Raw genomic sequence first — 19,488 nt, 5'->3', positions numbered from 1 at the left:
TCAGAGTGTTTTCAAAGAAATAGTTTTAAACTAAGCCATTTTGGGAAATCCACTTAGCTTGGACTGTTTATTACATAATTGTCTAATTGTCAATTATTTTACATAATCACAGTTTCTTTGTTAAACCACATTTAATTGCTAACATTTGCTAAGGTCTTAAGGCAGGGGTGTCAAACTCAACTTCCCTAAGGGCCACACTGGAAAATGAGAATCACATCAAGGGCCATATAGTTTATTGCTTTTATGTCATGGGAAAAGTCAAATATCTTTGACTGTATTATTGCATGTTTCATATAGTCTTCTCACTTCTCGCAGTTTGGTCGACAAAAATGATGAAGAAGATGCCAAAAACGTTTGGAAAAAGCGTCAAAAATGTCAAAAAAAACGTAAAAAGTGTGGCCAAAATGTATTGTGAACCTAAATGTATATATTGACACGTGTGTCTTAAGGCCTATGACTGGTAATTGTTGATTTTGTTTAGATATGCCAAATTTTAATTATTACATTAAGTGATTATTGGTCGGACTATATATTTTTATTATTATTTAAATTGTTAGTTGTTGGCACTTGACCCTATACACGTTCATAGCAAAAAAAATGGCCGGGGGAACAGTTAGAAAAAATATTTTATGATAATAAAGAGCCGTTGTTTACTTCATAGGCTGTGTACAGTATTTGTGTTATTACATTATCTGGGTCACATAACAGGGATATATAACCAAAAGATGTACCCTAGGATTCATTCACAACTTTAATTTGTTTAAAAAAGTAATAAATACATATTTATTTTTGAATTTGACTGAAAGAGACAATTATATTGTTTATCGCAATTATTTCGGAAACAAAATAAGGAATTGTTACAGCTCTAAGCATGGCTCTGTCCAAAGGTAACAAAATTAGCCAACCAGCACATCTAAAGCTCAATAAGTTACTGGTTATATTTCAGTTGGTTAACCGCAGTACAAAAACAAAAGTGTTCCATAGTCCAGATGTGCTTTTAGTGTGGCGTACTGTATGTGTGTCCTGCACTATTTCTCGGCCAGATGTGGCTTCCTACAGTCTGTGTTAGATGGATCTTTCTGATGATCATATTTAACGTACTGTGTAGACATGGGAGTGGTATCTAACTTAACATCTATCAGCAAAAAAAAGAAGTGGAGTATTTCACTATATGTTGAACTATTCCTTTATGCATTTTATAGGTATTACTCCTACTTTTAGTCAGAACAATGACATATGGCATTTAAAATAAAACTGGTCCTTTATTTTGAGTTTTTTATTTTTCACAGACTGTCAAAATGGGTAATTTGGGATTTTTGGATCCAACGCTCACATTTTGTTGACCTTGGTTCAAAATGAAGTAGGTAGAGGGTGAAGGTACATTCTGTTTTTACCAACTATTTATTTATGACAAAGTCAATGAAGTCCTTCAGTGTGACTATATTAATTGGCTCCAGAAGATATACCTTAACTATTTACAACTATGCAGTTATCATTCAAAACCCCAGTTAAGTCAAATACATGCAGAATATTTAAATATGTGCAGCAGTTTTATTTACCCTTGTTTTAGTTGTTATTACACTCTTTTTGTTCGGCTTTTGTTTATTTTCAAACATCCAAGGCCATTTAACTAAGCTGTCAATTATTACACTTGTCTTGTCTTTCATCAACTTTTTCCGTTCTCGTTTGCTGACGGGTACAACGTGACAGTTAAAGCCAGATGTGTGTTGTGCAATGTGCCCAGATGCTTCCCCAGCACAAAACTCCAAGGTCCAACTTCAGAGCGAGCGAGTGAACGGTCCCCGCCACAGGCAGTCCTTTCTGCCCAGGTCAGCAGGTAAGATGCAACGATTATTGTTCTCTGCTACAGTTAACTAATCATTTAACACAAAATACATATTTTGTGAGCTAATAATTGTAAAGAACACTATACAAAATGGAAATGTAGTAGTATTTTTTACTTTATATATATATATATATATATATTTTTTTTTTTTTTAAGAAAAAGGTGTTTTTTTATTTTTACTTTTAAATGTTAATGACATCGTATTCTCTCTAGCAGAATTAATATGATAACTAATAATAGCATCAGATTGCTTTTCATGTTTTACCATCAAGCTTTGCCACAAGACACTTTTTTTATGTTTTTTGTACAAATGTCATTATAACAGTGTTGATGTACGCTTTTTAAAGTTACATTTACACAGGAAAAGCACATATCAGTTTTTCTCTTCTATATTAGTTTGATGTCTTTACCAGCCTACTATGACTGATTAGTCTTCCGTTCTTCCGTTCCAAATTCTCAGTAATGATTATTTTAGGAAAATATTGACCAAGTAGCTCAGGGTTTATGGGGCTCTGATATTGTCTTACTTCTCAAGTAGCCAGGTTCAAGAACAGAACTTTTTTTTAAATATAAATTAAAAAGAACAATGAGCACCTTTCTTCCAGCAGCATATTGATTGAATACTAAGTTGTGGTTAATGTTTCAGTTAATACAAATAACAAATTCAATTTAAAGTTTGTTTAATTTGTCAGCTGATAAGTATTTCCTTTTATCCGTTTGTCACAGATCAGTAACTGAACACCACCTATAAAGATGGGAGATTTTGGATTTCTGTCAGGCTTGCTGGACAAGGTCCAGTCCCACTCCACAGTTATTGGGAAGATATGGATGAGCGTCCTCTTTCTGTTCCGGATCATGGTTTTGGGTGCAGGTGCTGAGAGCGTCTGGGGCGACGAGCAGTCGGGTTTCATTTGTAACACTCAGCAACCTGGTTGTGAGAACGTCTGCTACGATTGGACCTTCCCCATCTCGCACATTCGCTTCTGGGTCCTCCAGATCATCTTCGTCTCCACGCCAACGCTGGTCTACCTGGGCCATGCCGTGCACGTCCTCCACAAGGAGAACAAGATGAGGGTGCAGCTGTCGAGCCCCGGTGGGGCCCGCAAAATGCCCAAATACACGGACGAAAATGGAAAAGTGAAGATCAAGGGGAACCTGCTGGGGAGTTATCTGACCCAGCTCATAGTCAAGATCATCATTGAGGCTGCCTTCATAATCGGCCAGTACTACCTGTACGGCTTCATCATGGTCCCCATGTTCCCCTGCTCTGAGGCGCCCTGTCCCTTCACTGTGGAGTGCTACATGTCCCGACCCACAGAGAAGACCATCTTTATCATCTTTATGCTGGTGGTGGCCTGCGTCTCTCTGTTTCTTAACTTCATCGAGGTGTTCTACCTGATTTGTACCAGGGTGAGATGTGGGTCCAGGCCTCACACTTACAAGACTACTGCCCAAAACACTGTCAGTCTGTTAGATGCCAAGTTGCAGAACAAGATCAACATAGAGCTAGAGAACAGCCAGAGTCTCGGTGGAAGCCTGGATGGGGCCAAAGAGGAGAAACGACCACTGAGTGGTCATTAAAAAACCACTGCTCTGATCATAATAATGTATTAAATGCTCGTTTCAGAATTCTTCCCTGTGGTTCCTTGTTCAGATACATCAAGAGACTGAAGTAAAGAGTTCTTACAATGTGGTGTAAAAATCATGACAGAACATCAAGGAGAAGCTTCATCACTGTGTAGTTAAGTCATATTCTTGCTGAGAAAAGTCTGTATAGATTGGCATGTTTTTAGGGCCACGTTGTTGGAATTTTACATATATTTTGTATTTTTTAACTGAAAATCTAATGGAAAGCGTGCAATATTGATAATGTATTTATCTTCTTCAGTACTCTATCTCAATCTATTAAGTGAGCAGAGTTTTGTCTATGACCAGTTTTTGAATGTGTCCTGTAATACTGCCATGTTCATTATCCAGGACTTGAAATCATTTGCTCACTGAATGTTGATGATTGTGGTGAAATGTTTGTTTCTACTTTGGTAGAGGCATTTTTATGCGCTTTATTGTTTTAATAAATGATTAAAGTCGTATATAAACAATGTTTCATGACTATATTAATTATTTTAAGCTGACAGGTATACAGTATACTTTACACACACTTCATACAATTCAAAGTCAAACACCGTAAGAGTATGATTTACACTTATTTGGTAACGCAGGGCTGCGACTATGATTGTTTTCATTACTGATGAATGTACAGAATATGTCCTCAATTTATTGATTAAATGGTTGGCCCATAAAATGTCAGCAAATTGTGAAAAATCTCCATCATAGCATGCCAGAGCCCATGGTGACATTTTTTTAATATTTCAAATGTTGCTTGACCAACAGTCCAACACCCAAAGCTATTCAGTTTAATATCACATAAGGGTAAGAAAACCAGAAAATATTCACATTTGAAAAGCTAAAACCAGGGATTTTGTGTTCTATTTTTGCTTAAAAATTACTTCGACTAGCAAAATTGCCCCAATTCATTGTCTGTGAGTCAGTAATTGATTAATCATTGCAATTGTTATAATATTTCAAATATTCTATTTCTGAAGAACATGGAGTGGTTGATAGGGTGACAGATATGAGCCACCACCACTGACTGAAGAATAATATGAATGACTTCATATAAGGCTAAAGACATTTACATCAGATGGACAATATGTGTCATATAATAAAGGGACAAAATACATCAATAAAACCTGCAGGGATCACAAGGATGTGCTCAACATTTTGCAATTCAATAAAAATCCCTACAACAAAAGCATCTTTGTGCAGTTTGTAGTATTAGATTTGCTCTGTTTGTCCAGACTTTGTGTAAATTACACAGCCTGAAAAACAACAAAAACCTTCTGTTGACACAGTCTCAATGTGACAATCCTCACGTAGTATTCACTGCACGGTTACTGGATTGCATAAGTAATATGTACAGGTGTTTAGTTATTGTACCCATAGCCTTTAGTCCCTGAAATTTCATCAAACACAAAATGTAAAAGGGGAGTAGTTTGGGGATTTTTTTTTACCATTTACTGTGTCGGTGTATATAATTTAACTATGAACTAGCTTTAATACAAAAATCACACCATGATATTAGTGAACAATGGCATAAAACAGCACTAAAAAAAAATAATGAGCACACGAATTTGGTTGGACTGTCAATCATTAACCTGTACTATCTTCATGTTCAGCCCAAAATTGTACCCTTGAGATTTATCATTTCCAGATATTGTGTCAACGTGACAGCTCAGTCTGTTGCGCAGTTTCACCTAATCTAAAGTTCAAGGTACCGTGAGCTGGTTTGGTTTGGTTCGCTGGGATCTCTATCATTCATCTCCAGCTGGTGAGCGGTCTGTTTGTCTGCACAGAAGCCTTTTAAATTCAAAAGGTAGGTGTACAATTACTTTTTATTTTTTAAATTGTTGATCAATTTTGCTGACCGATATACAAAATGTAATTAAATGTTATGGTATTACTTTTGTAATAATATACACACAACCTCCCCCACAAAAGGTAAATCATGATGGATATAGGCATTTATTATTATGAGTGTGTTCTTACTTTAGTTTATTAAAAGTTTTATTTATCACTTTGGCATAGTGTTGTAAGCTAATAGAAGTGTTGAGTATTATCTGTATAATCTATGTATTCTTGGAGTTCAGAACTTTTAGCAATGCTTAGATATGACAAATTTGATTTTAACTTTGACTAGGTGAAGCCAAAGATGTGTACTTAGGATACACTAAACACACTAAAGTGCTAATCTAAAAATTATATCTATAGATGCAGGAGTTCAAAGGCACAAACATCTGTGGAAAAAAACTCCTCTACTATCATTACATCTGGTCGCATTTAGTGAGATAGCTTGAGATAAGTCTTCATTATGTAATGGATTTTATAGCTCCATGTTTACGTTCTCAACATACTACATGTATGGTTTTTACAACATGTGATTGTGTCTCCTAGGCAAAAAAGACGTACTGCCGTTGTGGATGAGGTTTTACCCTTTATGTTAATCAGTAATCAGACATCACAGCACAGTGCTATGTGCAAAAAAACTGAATGCTTTATTCTATACTTTTGTGCTGGAGAATACAATATCAATAGTTAAATATACTCCAGAAATGACTTAAATAAATAACAATAGGATTACAAATGAATTACATTTTCACAAATTATGCTTCCGTTCTCAAAAAATGTATAGCAATTTAGTAATTTATTATAAAACAACCAATGGTCTGCTAAAACCTTTGGAAACTATTGTGCAAATAATTGTGGGTAACTGAGTTTGTCAGTTACTGTCTGTGGCTCAGGTGGTAGAACGAGTCATCCTTTAACCAAAAGGTTGATGATTCGATCCCTACCTCCGCATATCCGCATGTCGAAGTATCCTTGAGCAAGACACTGAACCCCAAGTTGCTCCTGATGGCAGGCCAATGCCTTGCATAGCAGCTCCGCCACCAGTGGTGTATGAATGTGTGTGTGAATGGGTGAATAAGAGGCAAATTATAGAGCGCTTTGTAAGGTAAAAAAGCGCTATATAAATGCTGACCATTTACCATCTACTGAAACTCTGGTTTATTGAGTAGTTGCTATATAAGACTGTTTAAAGTTGTGGGGTTTGCATGTAATTAGTAAGCGCTCATGCTATTCAGTATTATATAACAACTAGGGCTGGGCAAGTTAATCAATTTTATTAATTAACGCCGACAATTTGTTTATCGTGCATTAACGCAGTTTATATTATTTCTTTTATTATTGTAAAAGTCTGTTGCTTACAGGATTTTATTTTGAAAAAGTCTGTGCTGACTGCTGCCGCGCTTACAGGAACTGGAAAAGAAAAGAATTGGCGGATAAACAAACCAACAAACATGGAGAAGGGTACAGAACTTTTACATGGCCATTTTCATTTTAAAGTTCTTCCAGACGGCGCAGTCGACAGGACCAAAGTTATTTGTAACCACTGCAAAGTTGAATTTTCTTATCACCGGAGTACTTCCAGTCTGAAATATCACCTAAATGCAATACACACCGTTGATAACAGCAAATCATTCAACGAAACAAACAGTGGCACGTCGGAAGACTACGTTAGATGCAGCGTGTGAGAGAAGTATAGATAAACAAAGGCAAGAGAAGCTAAGAAATACCAAAGCGAATTGGATAGCTACAGACTGCAGGCCCATTAGTGTTGTGGAGGACGTCAGTCTGAGAAACATTCTGAGAATCGCAACAAATGACGGCAGGTATGAGATTCCCTCAAGACGCACCATCAGAAGAAGAATACACGAGTTGTTATGAAAAGGAGAGGACTGCAAAAGCACCTTTACAACGTGCACCCACTGTTGCTCTCACTGGGGACTAGTGGACATCACTGGGTAACCATAATTACCTCATTCATATGGCAGAACATTTCAAATAAAATTGCGCTATACATATCATGCAATTAATCGCGAGTAAAACTTGTAATCGTTGCCCAGCCCTAAGAACAACTAAATAAATTTTTACTGAACGTTTCTCCTCTGTCACCATCTGACTGGAGTCTTCAGTCTGTAGATGCCTGGAATATCATAATTCACTTTAGCGATGACAAATTGGGATGAGGGATTTTCAATTTATATAAAAAAAAACGTTTTGAGTAAATTACTTTTTTTTTTTGTATGCTTTTCCTCATCAGATCAGAGACCATGGGAGAGTGGAGTTTTCTGTCCTCTCTACTGGACAAGGTCCAGTCCCACTCCACTGTCATTGGGAAGGTCTGGCTCAGTGTGCTCTTCATCTTCAGGATCATGATCCTTGGAGCTGGAGCAGAGAAGGTCTCGTACTGTTTGTTCATGATTTATTTTGTGTGGCCTCATACCTAGCTGATGAATCTTTGAATTACCTTTATGAGACGTTAAAAGCTTTAAGGTGAAATAACACCCTCTGGTGGCCAAAGTGGAGGTCTACAGCTCCTGAGCAACAAATTTAGCTTGATAATAAATTATCAGGTTTATAACTATAATAAGACCGTTTTGTTGTATTGAAAACATTTTTAGAAACTATCCCAGCATGCATTGGGTGACAGAATATAAATCCTCTCTTTGCTTAGCCTGCTTGCTTGTTAGGAACAAATATCTTATTTTTTCTTTATTTACTTTTGCTATTTATCTTTTTCAAAAACTTGAACCTTAACTTAAAATTTTGTACAGCCAGAACACAACAATTTATCTTCAAAATGCCATTTTGTAGATTGCTTGTTTGTTATTTAGGCATTATTAACACAATTCTCCAATGCGCCTCCAAAATAACAACAGTAGTGGATGGAAGATTTGTGCCATAAGCTAAAAAAAATGCCTCTATGTTAATAAAGATAACTTGGCACTCAGTTCTTTTTTTGTACATATACATATATATATATATATATATATATATATATATATATATATAATTATATTGATTTCTCGTCTGAACATTACAGGTTTGGGGTGATGAACAGTCGAATATGATTTGCAACACCAAACAGCCTGGTTGCAAGAACGTCTGCTATGACCAAGCCTTCCCAATCTCACACATTCGGTTCTGGGTCCTCCAGATTATCTTCGTCTCGACACCAACACTGATCTACCTTGGTCACGTCCTCCACGTTATCCACAGAGAAGATAAGATAAGAGAATATATGAAGACCCACTCTAGGACTGAAAAACTTCCCAAGTACTCTGACGACAAAGGCCATGTCAAGATTAAAGGCGACCTGCTGGGAAACTACATGACCTCCATATTTTTCAGAATCCTTCTGGAGGTAGCGTTCATCGTTGGGCAGTATTATCTGTATGGGTTTGTCATGGTCCCAAGAATCGTCTGCACCCGAGTCCCATGTCCCTTCACTGTAGAGTGCTACATGTCTCGACCCACAGAGAAGACCATCTTCATCCTCTTCATGCTTGTAGTGTCCTGTATCTCTGTTCTTCTCAACGTAGTAGAGATATTCTACCTGGCGTGTACTCGCTCATGCAGACGAAAGTCTAAAACAACGGCGGCTACTGCTATTGCCGTTCACCCGCGTTTAAACGGTGACAGTCTGATGAAAAGCGAGAAGCTTAGCCTCCATGACTCCAGCCACAGCACAGCCTGAAGAATGCCATTTAGATCCATTGTGCAAAATGTAAACAGTCACATAGTTAACGAGGGCAAATAAAAATGTGAGTGAAATGAGACCAGGGCCCACTTGTGTAAAACTACACTAAGAGTTATTTATTTATGTGTTGCTTAAGAATTCCTGAAAATTACACAAATTTGGAGACGTGTATGTAGACTGTTTATGAATCACAGATTCAAATATTTTAACATGCACAAGAACAATACAATAGCTACTGTATCACTGAAGCAACATTTTACAAATTGTACAAAACGTGAGCTTTGTGGATTTATTAGTTTTTTTGCTTTGTGTTTTGTACTTACGACTACATATATTTAACCAATTTCCACTGGCTGAAAGCCATTAAGTAGTGCTCCAAGCTTGGTTTGCTCTAAAGAAGTGTATGAGGGCTGTTAGTGCTACTTTGATTTTCAGTTTCTTCTATATTAGTAAAAAAATTGCAGATGTGACTTTTAAGAACTGTAAATATTTTAAAAACAAATAATTCGCTTTTTTCATGTTTCGTATTTTAATATGATTGTGTTTATAATTGATCGTTAAAAAAAGGTCCACTAATGTTTAATTAAAACATGCTTGAAGTTTACATTTCAAATGGCATCTCAGTTTTTGTTTGATGATCACCGTTTTTATACTCATGCTACATTCAGGATTTCTGTTTCTGGGTATCACTGAAATTACATTTAACGTACTATAAATCACTGACTTAGATACAGAAAAATATTGAAAATAACTTTCAAAAAAACTGTATTTGTTTAGTGTTCAAATAATCACATCAAAGGAGTAAAGACTAAATAGTCAGATGTATAATATAGATCAATATCACCAGAAAGTATTTTGTGGATCGTCTGTATATCTTTGCTGATCCAGTGAACTGGAACTTATGCAGTTAATGCATGCAACCTACAAATATCTCGCAGGTCTGCAGCTCTGCTGATTACTACATTTTCTGGAAATTCATTCAAAGCACTGGAGTCTCCCACTGCAGGCATTTGAATGATAGATTCCTTCCACCATGTCTGCTGGATAAGCAACTGTTTGCTAACTTTGTTAGCCTTCTTAGCCACACTAACTCTATAAAGAAATGTGTCAGTGTGTCTGACTGTTACCTTGCTGAAGAGTTCTGGTTGACTTTTCTCTTCAGAAAGGTTTACCTTCTCTTTGGCAAGTTTGCATTTTCAACATTCCTCCTACAATGTATCAAATGACAGTGTTTCGCCTAACCCACTGACTCACCTGCTCGGCACCAAACAGTTGACATAGCTACACAGTTAGCTAGCAACTAGCTGGTGCCTGGTGGTGAACATAGTGGAGCACATAGCAGTTAAAGAGCCAGATAAACAGAGCTAGCTAACACTGAGTGAATGGACTTACATTCGCCAGGTGGCCAGGACTCCAAATTAATACAAATGTTTAATAACTGCTAAATAAGCAACGGTTTGCTATGTCAATGATGATATGTCGATGTTGCCTTCCCAACTTGTTTCCGCTGCCCCCCGGTGGCAAACAATATGTTATTGCAGGTTTAAGTAGGCCTACTGCACACCTCTGGGCGTCTATTCCACTATCTACTGTGTCACTCCGACCGTTACTCCAAGATTCATAACACGGAGTAACGGTGGCGTCAGTAGACAAACAGTTAAATATTATATGATATTATTTTTGACCAGCACTAACCTGTGGTGCAGTTGCCATAATCTGACAAGACCACCAGATGGCGCCATTAACACACCCAACGTAGCGCCCTTCATATAGAGGGCGCTAACCCAACGGAATTTCTTGTGTCCATCCACGTCATCTCGACAGACGTCCCGCCCGCGATATTACGAATCCCACTATGGCCACGCCAAGACCCGCCCTTCAATAGCGTTCACACGCTACTATTGGCCAGGCGTCCATGCTTACATGTACAGGTCCTATCCCCTGACCAATCCCCTAACCCTAACCTTAACCAATCGAGGTGAAATGCCTAACCCCAACCAATCAAGCTGCTTCGTAGGGCGGATCTTGGCGTGGCCATAGTGGGATTCGTAATTTTGCGTCCCGCCCACCGCCCACACAGCGATGAACACCAGTTTCCGTCACAATAACAACAGCTGGAAGCAGCTAAAGATGGCCGCCGCAACCATGGCGGGGCTCGACCATGGGCTCGACGCCCACAGGATGGAGGAAAAGAAGTTCGAATATTTCTCCTCTATCAACTCCATGGCAAAGAAAATAATGCAGGAGAGGGAGAAAATCAAAGCCAACCACGGCTCGTCCTGGGAGAAAATGACGCCGCAAGAGCAAGACAGCGCTATCGACAACGGGATGATGGATCCCCATATCCGAGCTCGATACGCCATGCACAGAGTTGACCGTGAAGAAGTGGTCTGTTACCCTAAACTGCTCATTCAGACGGGTCAGAAGATAGTTCATTTCGGGGAAGAGGTACTTAAACCACATTTTAATTGATATTAAATCGCTTTGTGAGTGTGTTTAGAGGTCAGGATAGCCTTGTGTTGTCATGGTTGCTAACCCGCCACGTAGCTAGCCGTTGAAATATGTAGCTAGGTAAACGTCATAGTGGCAGCCTGATACGCAACCTACTGTAGCTATGAATGAAATGTAGCTAGCTAGTCGCAACCACAATAAATAGATTAATAGATCAAATTAGACCTAATAGTGAAACAATACTTTCTGTTCGATAGAATTACAATAAGCAATGCCATAATCATGTGTTGAATATATGAATAAATATAAAATAATTTTGGTTGCTTTTTTTTAAGTCGATGTAGCTAAATAATGTATGGTATTCTCTGCTCCTAAATACAGCTACTATAAAAGGTACATTACTTTATTATTCAAGGAACGCCCTTAGTGTGTTACTTGAAATTGTATACTGTTGTGTTTCTGTTTAGGATATTACCTGGCAAGATGAGCATTCTGCCCCTTTCTCGTGGGAAACAAAGGTAAATATATTCAGTGTTATTCAATATTAAGTTTGAGTCCTACACTAAAAACAGGGAAGAAATTTGTAGGGCTGCTCCCTCTTAGTCGATTAGTCGACTAATCGGTCGTTTTGGTCTTAGTCAACTTAGATTTCTTTAGTCGATTAGTCATGTTTTATGCTTTTTTTCATGCCGAATGACTTATTTCCAAGAGACGTACGAGCACATCTCTGGTAAACACAAGAATTAAAGTGGTGCTTTTGCATGACTCTTTGCGGAGAAACTCAGATTTACAGATCTGTCGATTAAATCAACTAATCGATTACTCAATACAATTGAATGATTGTTAGTCGACTAAGAATTTCTTTAATCGAGCACAGCCCTGGAAATTTGGCACTATAATGTAGCACTACAACTATTTTTGTCTATATTGACTCGTGTTGACTACTTTTTCATTAATAATTGTGTAAGCTAAAATGTCAGAAAATGGTAAGAATCACAAGCCCATTGTGAAGTATTCAAAACAATCTAACAAAAACCAAATATTCAGTTTACAATTACATAAAACTGAAAATGATCAAATCTGCCCATTTAAAACAGTCATTTCAGAAGTTAGGTGAAAGGTTAATTTCTATCCTTTCTTTAATATCTGCAATTACATTATCTGAATACTTTGTCCTTTTCTGTCCGAATTTTGCATGTAGAGTTGAGCCCAGTCAAGTCTTGGAGATATTGTTGTGAACGTTGCTCCCATCTTTCAGAGCCAGTTGGACTTCAGCTTGACATCAGGCCCTGTTGACCAGGGAATCTCAGCCTCGCAGGCAGACTTAAAGGCTGTAAAGGTACCTCATTCCAGCCAGCTTGCCAAGAGTACACCAGGAGCTAAGGTATGATAAGGAGTGCACTGTGGTTGTTTAAATTTGTATATTTTGGTTGGAAAGGAATCCCTTATTCATCATATGTTACTGTAAATGTAGTTTAAAAAGTCTTGACTTGGTATTATATACAGTACTCGTGTGTGCGTGTGTGTGTGTGTATATGTATGGTCCTTTGCACCATGACCTCAAGCCAAACACCCCCCCAGAAGCTTTTTTCACCTGGGTCGAACATTGGGAGAGTTAGCGTAGCGTTATCAGCTAAATAGCTTAGCACAGGGGCTAATGGATCCGAAGTGTCTCTTAACATTACCCCACTAATAATGCCCGAAATGATACCAAACGTCTACAGTAGTACAAATAGGTTATGTACTCATAAAACGATGGATTGTAAAGTTTGTAAGTACACCAGAAGTGTAGGTAAATAACACTTGCCTGCTGGCTTCTCGTCTCTGCTGCTGCTGTTACTACCGGGCAGTAAGAGTGCTTAGGGCCGTCTACAAATTACTACACCGAAAAGAGATGCAACAAAAATATTTATAATTTAATGATTAAATAAGGTAATGTCTCCAAACTTACCTCAATTATAACTTGTCTCCTCCTAGTTATACTACAGCACTTACTTTAAAAAATAAGTTAAATTAATAAATATTTTTCGGTGTTGTAATTTGTAGACGGCCCTAAGCACTCGCCTTTCAGCAGCAACAACAACAGCAGAGAGCAGAAGCCAGCAGGCAAGTGTTATTTACATAAACTTCTGGTGTACTTACAAACTTTACAATCCATCGTTTTATGAGAGCATTACCTATTTGTACTACTGTAGACGTTTTGTATCATTTCGGGCATTATTAGTTGGGTAATGTTAAGAGACACTTCGATCCATTAGCCTCGCGCTAAGCTATTCAGCTGATAACACTACGCTACGCTAACTCATCCAATGTTCGACCCAGGTAAAAAAAGCTTCTGGGGGGCTGTTTGGCTCGAGGTCATGGTGCAAAGGACCCTAGGGTGAAACTACTCTGAACCATCACTTTAACCCTTTGGGTTTGGATGTAACATCACAGTGAGGGGGTATGGTTGGTGTGATCAAGAAAATCTCAGCATGCATCTTTACACTAAGATTGAAAGCACCAGTTTAGCTGTTAAGATGTTACCAATAGTTCACTTAAAACATGAATATTTAGATTAGGGATGCACCGAAATGAAAATTCTTGGCCAAAACCGAAAAAGAGGAAACAAAGACCGAAATACCGAAAGAAATTATGCCAATTATTAGTACCATTGCATTTATGGCTATGACTGTGTACTAACTTTACTAAAATCAAGGCATTGGAATTGTATAAATTAATATTAAAGTTTAATTAAAAAAATATCTTGCAGAAATATGGCTACAATCTGATAGTCACATACAGTATATAGTAGCCTAAGAACAGAATAGCTTACTTGTTGTTGTTGTTGTTATTATTTGAGGCACTTTCTTGCAGGATTTCACTGAACATATCAGACAACGAGGGTGCATGCCCCTCATCTGGTGCAGAGAGACGAGTCTTTTTTTCTGCGCTCTGATCTCCTGCGCTGGGCGCTGCTCCGTGCGCGCTCCGTCTCCGTCTCCACGCGGGTTCTCCGCATCCATCGCGGCCTGGATCATTTCTCGTGCGCCCTGCTTTATTTCCGCATCCAAGTAATGGTCTTTATAACGCGGATCAAGTACAGTCGCGATGAAGTGCAGAGGATCCGAATAGATCTCACTGAAACGTGTGCTGACAGACTCTAAGAGCACTTTTCATTGTTTTCACTCCGTGGTCCGTCTCAACCTCGTTGCTTAGGAGACGCTTTGCAGGTGGAACGGATCGGGTACTGACACACATGCAGGTCGCGGTTTCTGTTTGCGTCATCACAACTTTTCTGCCGTATTGTTTCGGTGATAAAATTATTCGGCCGAAAATTTTCGGTGGGCGAATATTCGGTACATCCCTAATTTAGATCAACATGGCAGGTTTAATACAGTATTTGTCCCATAAAAGCAGTCCGCTAGATCTATAAATTGTGCATTGTTGGCTTGTTAGAATAGTATAAATCTCCAGTAGGAATTTAAATTTAAATAAATTAACTTCAAATTTAAAAGGAGAGACCATGCAATTGTACGTTTTATGAATACAGCCCCTAATCCTGGGCCTTATTAAACGTGTTGTTGTGCAATTGTGAAGGTGTCTGTAAGCGAGGGACGGAGACTAGAGGAAGAGTCGTCTTTCTGGAAGATCAGCGCCGAGAGGTCTAGGCTGGAGGGAGAGCAAGCCAACTTCCAGTCCCTAACCCCCAGCCAGATCAAATCCCTCGAGAAAGGAGAGAAATCCCTCCCCTCCTACCTCCGACAGGTAAGCACTGAAATCTACCAGTGTTTCTCGCTTCCTGGGGGCGTTTTCAATTCAAGTAAAGGCTGCCAAAAGGTTTTCTTCATATATTTTGTCACAAGCATTGCATTGCTGGTCTGCATAGTTTCTAACAAACAACATATTGAGAGCAAGTTCCCACGTCAGCACTTGTCACTTGTTTTGTCGAGAGCTGTGTATCCTGAAATAGAATGTAGCCTGAAGCTGAGATAGCTGGCATCTGTGGAGCCTCCACAGAGAAGCAGATGGTGAATGCAGCCAATTTTCAGTCAAAAAAAAGAAACGGTGTCTTGATTGTTTCTGAATTTTGTACTTTGCTCTTCTTTCTTTTCTACTTTCTTAAACATTTGTTGTTGTGATTTTTGCATTGTCCAGCCTCATCAACCACCTACATCACACGTCAAACTCAAGGCCCGCAGGCCGAACCCGGCCCCTCGCAAGTTTTTATCCGGCCCACATACCAACTTGGGTTCACAATAAATTTAACCTAGTTGTGCGCCAAACCCGAAAAGACAGGAAACTGTTTTTCAAACTCAAAGCAGAATTTAGCAGATTTGCCGACTTTGACACTAAAAATTTCCCCCAGAAGCAGAGTTTTTTTATATTTAGGCTATGAAATAGGTTGCTGTGAGTCGGCTGTATGGTAGCCTGCTTTTAAAAATGTAATCTTTTGTTTTGCTTGATTTGCCAAGGACCCTTTTTGCTGACTTCTGTAGGGCTTTAATGTCAACAAAAATGCGACAAAAGTGTTGGAGAAAGCAAGAAAAATTACGAAAAATGTGTCAAACGGCAAAAAAAAGAGACATTCAGTAATACAGTCAAAGATATTTGACTTTTCTTAATAAAAGCATGTCAATAAACTCTACATGTCTGGCCCTTGATGTGATTTTCATTTTCCAGGTTGGCCCTTAGTAAAAGACTCCCCTGACCTGCATACTGTACATGTAGCTTGCCATGATCATACAAGAAGCTTGAAGGAAATGTCAACAAATATATAACCACTGTTTCAGTGTCCGTTTCTGAACAATTTCAAAGCATTTGTTCTTTTAGTACCATTTTAGCTTAAGTTATCTTAAACGTGTTTAATGTAAAATAAACCTTAAACATCTGACATTAACTGTAACGGTTATCATTTTCCTACAGGAGACCTCTGTCACCACCAAGGAGCCTGAGGCAGCAGACCCCCACCCTCCAGCTGCTTCCAGGTCCACCAAACAGCGAGCACCCAAACCTCCTGCTCCCCACCCCCCTATCCCTGTCTCTGTAAGCGCAACACCATCCATCTCCATTTCGTCAAGCCCATCACCGCCTGTCAGCGTGTCGTCGTCCGTTGCAGGATGGGAGCGATCTCAGAGCACCCTGCCATCGGTCAGCAACACCGTGGATGAGGTGTTCTCCACCAGCATGATGTCCAAGCCCTCCAACCACCCCGCCAGTGTGGAGAAAGAGGAAGAAGGTTCTACTGCCAGCCCCGCCTTTGCCCAGGTGAGTTCTGAAACGGATATCGTTTTTTTTAGAGTGACCTGAGCACAGTTTCAAATTACAACATTTGCTTTGGATATTGTGAAATGGAGCAGTGATGGATTCAAAGCCAAAATCACATTCCACATTGCCATTCACCCGCGTTTAAACGGTTACAGTCTGATGAAAAGCGAGAAGCTTAGCCTCCATGACGCCAGCCACAGCACAGCCTGAAGAATGCCATTTAGATCCAATGTGCAAAATGTAAACAGTCACATAGTTAACGAGAAAACTGGAGGGCAAATAAAAATGTGTCTGAAACGAGACAAGGGCCCACTTGTGTAAAACTACACTAAGAGTTATTTATTTATGTGTTGTTTAAGAATTCCTGAAAATTACACAAATTTGGAGACGTATATGTAGACTATTTATGAATCACAGATTCACATATTTTAAAATCGCATTCCACATGTCTGTAGAGAAAAGAAAATACCCGCTTCGATATCAGGATGTGGCCTGGAATGTAACATGCTTAAAAGTGCAGCATTTGTTTAGCCCAATATACAGTGTATATAGACCCACAATAGCAAAGGTTTTTGACTCAGTCCATGTTTCTAAAGGCTGTATTCACACCTGTAGTTCGGTTCACTTGGTCTAGATAAAGGAAAAAAATATATACAGCCTCTTAGTTTTGGTCGTTTTCTTTTTTTTTTGTTCATGCTGACTTAATACAAACAAACCGAGAGCTGTAAATATCAGGTTATATGGCCTGACCGGTAACTCGTATGTTGGGCAGTTTTGGTGATTGTCCTCCTGTATCTTCAGTTTTATTTATAGTATCAAATCATAACAAGAGTTATCTCAGGACACTTTACAGATAGACTAGGTCTAGACCACACTCTATAATTTACAAAGACCCAACAATTCCAGTAATTCCCCCAAGAGCAAGCATTCAGTGCGACAGTGGTGAGAAAAAAACTCCTTTTAGGAAGAAACCTGGGACCGACCTAGGCTCTTGGTAGCGGTGTCTGACGGTGCCGGTTGGGGCTGTGATGAACAATGGCAATGATAGTCATAGTAAAGACCATGGAACAATGACCAGAAATAGTATTTGTAGTAGTTCGTGGCATAGCAGGGCACTGCAGGGCGTTAACAGTGCTACATTCAATTCAATTTTATTTATAGTATCAAATCATAAGAGTTATCTCAGGACACTTTACAGATAGAGTAGGTCTAGACCACACTCTATAATATACAAAGACCCAACAATTCCAGTAATCTTTTCAGAAACATTTCTTCACGGTCATTCGGTGGATTTAATAACTGTAAAGCTTTTAAATTCTTACTTAAGTCACGCATCCAACTATCACACAGTCCTGTGGTCGGTCTGATTTTGCTTTTATACCACAAACGAACCACATCACAGTCCAACTGGAGCTGAACCGAACCAAAATTTTCAAAATTTTTTCTTTAGTCTGCGCCAGAGCTTGATCCACAGCTTTCCCACCAGCCTAAACAAACCAAACGGAGCGGGTTAGGCCTCCTAACAAAGACAAGCAAAAGCTTGAATACATAAGGGGGAAAGAAATTGGAGAAATGTTGTGAAATGCAAATAAAAGAAAAGATTCCCTTTTTAAATTAGCCATAGGTAGGAGGACTGCAAATGCAGAAATAAAAATTGTGGCAAAATAATAGAATTTCAGCCAACATTGATACAATGAATCCAATAGTCCAATAAAACCAATCCAATAAATAAGTAAAAACAATATAATTCCTTCATATCATATAAAAGTAAGAAATAAAACTATGACTGCCAGTTGTTTCTAATAGCCAGTCAAATGTGCTGACCTGTGTCTCTCTCTGTCTCTCCCGACCTCCCGTCCCCTCAGTTCAACACAAGCAACAACATCCTGAAGACTGGATTCGACTTCCTAGACAACTGGTAAACCACAGTCGAGGCCAGTCACCGCTATCTACGAATGAATCATTCTGATCATCACTCTAAAGAAGGACCACGCTGCCATGACCACAGACATCCACGTCTGGGTGTAACAAACACCAGGCTTTAGAAATGACCACCATTATATTGTTGTAATTCTCTTCAGTGGCTTGTTAAGACATTATCTCACTCCCTCTCCCTCTCTTGATTTAGGTTTGAATCTCTTGGATGTCTTGCCAAACACCCCCTACCCACTAAATGCTGACTGAGCAGGGATTGTGCCCCCTGTCTGTGCATTCACACTGCAATATCTTGGTTGGAAGATTACATAAGAGTTTGGAACTGCGTTAAAAATATAATATATGTCATAAAGAAATTTAGGAGCTAGCTACAGCTGCAACTGCGCCCCAAGGATAGTTGTCCTCTTTTTACCCTGAAGTCTCTTAAAATAAAGCAAGGCCGGGGGATAAAGTAGTTTGGAAATCAAATGGTTTATTAGCCAACACCAATAAAAAGTTCAGCAGTGGATGCATTTTGTCAAATGACAAGTTTGTTAACTGTAGAGCTGGGCAACCTATCGATATTATATCGATATCGTGATCTGAGACTAGATATAGTCTTAGATTTTGGATATCATAATATGGCATAAGTGTTGTCTTTTCCTGGTTTTAAAGGCTGCGTTACAGTAAAGTGATGTACTTTTCTGAACTTACCAGACTGTTATAACCATTGTATTATTTGCCTTTACCCACTTAGTCATTATATCCACATTACTGATGATTATTTATCAAAACTTTTCATACACAATCGTGTAAATATTTAGTGAAAGCACCAATTGTCAACACTACAAAATCATGCGGTATCGATATC

At 38.8% G+C, this 19,488-nt stretch overlaps 3 protein-coding genes across 5 annotated transcripts; all 3 read left to right on the top strand.

Annotated features, from left to right (window-relative positions):
• The first annotated feature begins 1,712 nt into the window (after positions 1-1,712).
• gja13.2 (gap junction protein alpha 13.2) lies at positions 1,713-3,948 on the top strand. Of its 2 annotated transcripts, none has more exons than XM_039780912.1 (2): positions 1,713-1,837; positions 2,573-3,948. In XM_039780912.1, exon 2 carries the CDS (start codon positions 2,600-2,602, stop codon positions 3,425-3,427), a length of 828 nt encoding a protein of 275 aa, XP_039636846.1. In that variant the 5' UTR covers positions 1,713-1,837; positions 2,573-2,599; the 3' UTR covers positions 3,428-3,948. The 2 variants fall into 2 exon arrangements, with proteins under 2 accessions (XP_039636846.1, XP_039636847.1); XM_039780913.1 differs by having other exon boundaries at positions 1,807-1,829.
• A 1,177-nt stretch (positions 3,949-5,125) lies between these two features.
• Positions 5,126-9,609, top strand: LOC120547048 (gap junction Cx32.2 protein-like). 2 transcript variants are annotated; one of them, XM_039782420.1, is made up of 3 exons: positions 5,126-5,279; positions 7,566-7,704; positions 8,349-9,609. In XM_039782420.1, exons 2-3 carry the CDS (start codon positions 7,576-7,578, stop codon positions 9,000-9,002), a joined length of 783 nt encoding a protein of 260 aa, XP_039638354.1. In that variant the 5' UTR covers positions 5,126-5,279; positions 7,566-7,575; the 3' UTR covers positions 9,003-9,609. The 2 variants fall into 2 exon arrangements, with proteins under 2 accessions (XP_039638354.1, XP_039638353.1); XM_039782419.1 differs by lacking the exon at positions 5,126-5,279 and having other exon boundaries at positions 7,534-7,704.
• A 1,492-nt stretch (positions 9,610-11,101) lies between these two features.
• On the top strand, positions 11,102-19,146 carry c18h1orf198 (chromosome 18 C1orf198 homolog). The gene is made up of 6 exons (XM_039782418.1): positions 11,102-11,453; positions 11,924-11,974; positions 12,715-12,840; positions 15,036-15,203; positions 16,362-16,703; positions 18,569-19,146. The coding sequence occupies exons 1-6, from the start codon at positions 11,136-11,138 to the stop codon at positions 18,623-18,625; spliced, it is 1,062 nt and encodes a 353-aa protein (XP_039638352.1). The 5' UTR covers positions 11,102-11,135; the 3' UTR covers positions 18,626-19,146.
• The last annotated feature ends 342 nt before the right edge of the window (positions 19,147-19,488 follow it).

This window comes from Perca fluviatilis, chromosome 18, assembly GCF_010015445.1.
Source record: "Perca fluviatilis chromosome 18, GENO_Pfluv_1.0, whole genome shotgun sequence".
Taxonomy (NCBI): Eukaryota; Metazoa; Chordata; class Actinopteri; order Perciformes; family Percidae; genus Perca; species Perca fluviatilis.
This window is presented reverse-complemented; position numbering and strand designations above follow the sequence as displayed.